Raw genomic sequence first — 3,199 nt, 5'->3', positions numbered from 1 at the left:
GAGAACGTGAGCCCCTAACGCACCCCCCAAGAGAGGGGCTCGATTATTACCCCCTGCATCCCGTGGGCACGTTTTCCACTGGCGAGTCTCCTCCCCGGACGCAAATAAAAAAAAAAAATACAATAATAAAAGTAAAATAATTTCATAAGTATTCAAATTATAAAAATCATAAAAATGATGAAACCACAGCGAGAGCGGCAATCATAGCGGCGGTAAGGCTGACGATGACAGCGGCGGCAGCAGTAACGCGGGGGGAAGCCGCTGTCTCGCAGGGCGGCCCCGGGCGGGCGGCGGGACCCCCCCCGTCTCCTCCCCGGTCCCGCCCCCGCCCGCGCCGCACGTGAGCCGGGTGCGGGGCTGGCTGGCGGCGCGCGTGCCCCGCGGGCAGGCGCGGCGGCGGCGGCGGCGGGAGCTGCGGGCGTGTGCGCGGGGAGCGCAGCGAAGGCGGGCGGGGGGGAGCGGCAGCGGCGGCGGCGGCACTTGGAGGGGGGGGGACGAACCGCCGCACACTTTTGGCCACTGCACGGGAGAGGGGGGACGGAGGCTGCATGTGCGCAGCGTCGCTCGCGGATCTCCCGAGACTGATCTCAGCATCCCGCAGGCTCAGTCAAAAGCAGCGACGAAACATCAGCCGCTGCCAGACATGGATGAAGGAATCTCCCGCTTGCCGGAGAGGCAGCTACTGGAGCATAGGGATTTTATAGGGTAAGGCGCCGGGGCACTATCTCCATCTCGTATCTCTACGGCGTTTCGTCTTCTTGAGAAAGTGCTGCGAAGCGCTGGGAGCGGCGCCGGCTCCCCGGCGGGGCGCGGGGCTCGCCGCCTCCCTCCGCTGGCGGAGCCGGGCGAGCCTTCGGGCAGAGCGCTTGGCGCCCGTGTGCCCACTCGAGGAGGTGCTAGGCAAGCTATCGCTGCACTTGCCCATGCTGGATCTTTGTGTTTTTCTCCAGGCTGGACTACCCTGCCCTGTATATGTGCAAACCCAAAAGAGGAGTGAAGAGGGACGAGAGCAAGGTAAGGATAAGTTTCTGAGGCTCTCTTCTCGCTTAACCGCTTAATTTGGGCTCGCTGAATTTTGCAGAGTAGCTTCGCTCCCAAGAGCATCCCCGGGGGGCTGCGCATACAACTTGCCCCCCGAATCACAAGTGGGTTTACGAGCAAGCTGGCACGGCGGGGAGAGCGGTGCCTTGACGATAATTTGCGCGGCATGTGGTCCGCATGACATTTGTTTTGGTTTTGATCGGCGTTCCGAGGGACTCTGCCTAACACTTGGCTTTTCCGGGTTTTGCTAATTAGGAAACGTACAAACTGCCACATAGACTGATAGAAAAGAAGAGGCGAGACAGGATTAACGAATGCATTGCCCAGCTGAAGGATTTACTGCCCGAGCATCTGAAACTAACGGTAAGGTGCCCAGGAGCGTGTGTGCCCGTGCGGATGCAGGCGCCGGCAGCCTGCCCGCTGCGCATCCCCGGGACGCCGGGCTGCCCGACTGATGCCCGCCCGCCTGGCCCTAATGCCTCGGGGGCCGGTCTCTCCCAAGTTAACGGAGGCCGCATTTGGCGGTAGCCAAAACGTGCGAGGAGGTAGCCAAGCCGCCCCCTACCCTTGCCTTTGCAGACGCTGGGACACTTGGAGAAAGCGGTGGTGCTGGAACTGACTTTGAAGCACTTGAAAGCACTAACAGCCTTAACAGAGCAGCAGCACCAGAAGATAATCGCTTTGCAGAATGGTAAGCGGGGTCCGGGGTGCAGCGCCGCCGGGGCGCACCGGGGGCGGGCAGGGGGAGGCGCGGAGCGGGGCGCTCCATGCCGGAGCCGCGGCTAAACGCTGTCCCCGCTCGGTCTCCCCCGCAGGGGAGCGGTCCATGAAGTCTCCGGTGCAGGCCGACCTGGACGCCTTCCACTCGGGCTTTCAGACGTGCGCGAAGGAAGTGCTGCAGTACCTCTCCCGCTTCGAGAGCTGGACCCCCCGCGAGCAGCGATGCGCGCAGCTCCTCGGCCACCTGCACTCCATCTCGTCGCAGTTCCTCCCCGGCCCTCAGCTCCTGTCCCCGCCGCCGGGCCCCCTCAGCAAGGGATCCTCCTCCTCTTCCTCCCCGCCCGCCCCCCCCTGCGCGCCGGGCCACAAGCCGGAGGGCCAGGCTAACTGCGTGCCCGTCATCCAGCGGACTCACGCCGCCGAGCTCAGCGCCGAGACCGACACGGACACGGACAGCGGCTACGGCGGCGAGGGCGAGGCGCGCCCCGAGCGCGGCCCCGCGGCGGCGGCCGGCGGAGCGCTGCCCGCCCTGGCCATCAAGCAGGAGCCGTCAGGGGACGAGGTGCCCCCCGCGCCCAAGCGGCTGAAGCTGGACCGCGGCGGGAGCCCCATGCCCGGCCCGCCGGGGCTGGCGGCGCGGGGAGCCGAGGCGGCGGCGGCGGCGGCGGCGGCCGCGCTGGTCAGACCCGACGCCGCCCTGCTGGGCTCGCTGATGGCCCTGGGGGCGGGCGGCGGCGGGGCCCCCTTCGGACAGCCGGCGGCGGCCCCTTTCTGCCTGCCCTTCTACTTCATCTCCCCCTCGGCCGCCGCCGCCTACATGCAGCCCTTCCTGGATAAAAGCAGCCTGGAGAAGTATCTGTACCCCGCCGCCCCCATCCCGCTCCTCTACCCGGGCATCCCGGCCCAGGCGGCCGCCGCCGCGGCAGCCGCCGCCGCCTCCTTTCCCTGCCTCTCCTCCGTGCTCGGCCCCGAGAAGGTGGCGGCGGCCGCCACCGGGCTGCCCCCGACGCCCCACCTCCCGCACCCCTTCGCTGCCGCCGCCGAGCCCGCCGAGGAGCCCGAGCCCGCAGCCGCCGAGGAGCCCGGCGCCGAGGGCCCGTGAAACGGCCCGGGGGCTCCCGCCGCCGCTGCCCTCCCCTCGGACTGAGGGGCCGTCGGGCCCGCACTTGCGCCCCCGGGTTCCTACGGAGGGCAGGGGTCGCCGGGGCCCGTGATCGCCGGGAGCTGGCGGCCGCGGGGCGCCGGGCCCGGCGCGGGGAGTCCCGCTGCTGGGGCGGCAGGTCCCGGAGCGGCCCCCGCAGAGGACCGTCGAGGATAAAATTTGCTACTCAGTATTTTTTTAATGTTTGGCTTTATAAATGCGTAAATAAGGAAAACAAAACAAAACAAAACAAAAAAAAAAAGAAGAAGAAGGAAGAAAACATAGTAAGGATACTTT

The 3,199-nt window shown here is 66.6% G+C and overlaps 1 protein-coding gene across 1 annotated transcript; it reads left to right on the top strand.

The window, feature by feature from the left end:
• Positions 1 to 467: 467 nt before the first annotated feature.
• Positions 468 to 2,863, top strand: BHLHE41 (basic helix-loop-helix family member e41). The gene is made up of 5 exons (XM_054281962.1): positions 468 to 705; positions 951 to 1,014; positions 1,297 to 1,404; positions 1,621 to 1,732; positions 1,857 to 2,863. The coding sequence occupies exons 1-5, from the start codon at positions 644 to 646 to the stop codon at positions 2,861 to 2,863; spliced, it is 1,353 nt and encodes a 450-aa protein (XP_054137937.1). The 5' UTR covers positions 468 to 643.
• Positions 2,864 to 3,199: the final 336 nt, after the last annotated feature.

Source organism: Melozone crissalis, unplaced genomic scaffold (assembly GCF_028551555.1).
Source record: "Melozone crissalis strain CALT ecotype California unplaced genomic scaffold, PUWL_Pcris_2 ptg000033l_1, whole genome shotgun sequence".
NCBI lineage: Eukaryota > Metazoa > Chordata > Aves > Passeriformes > Passerellidae > Melozone > Melozone crissalis.
Note: the sequence above shows the minus strand (reverse complement) of the source record. Positions and strands in the feature narration are given on the sequence as shown.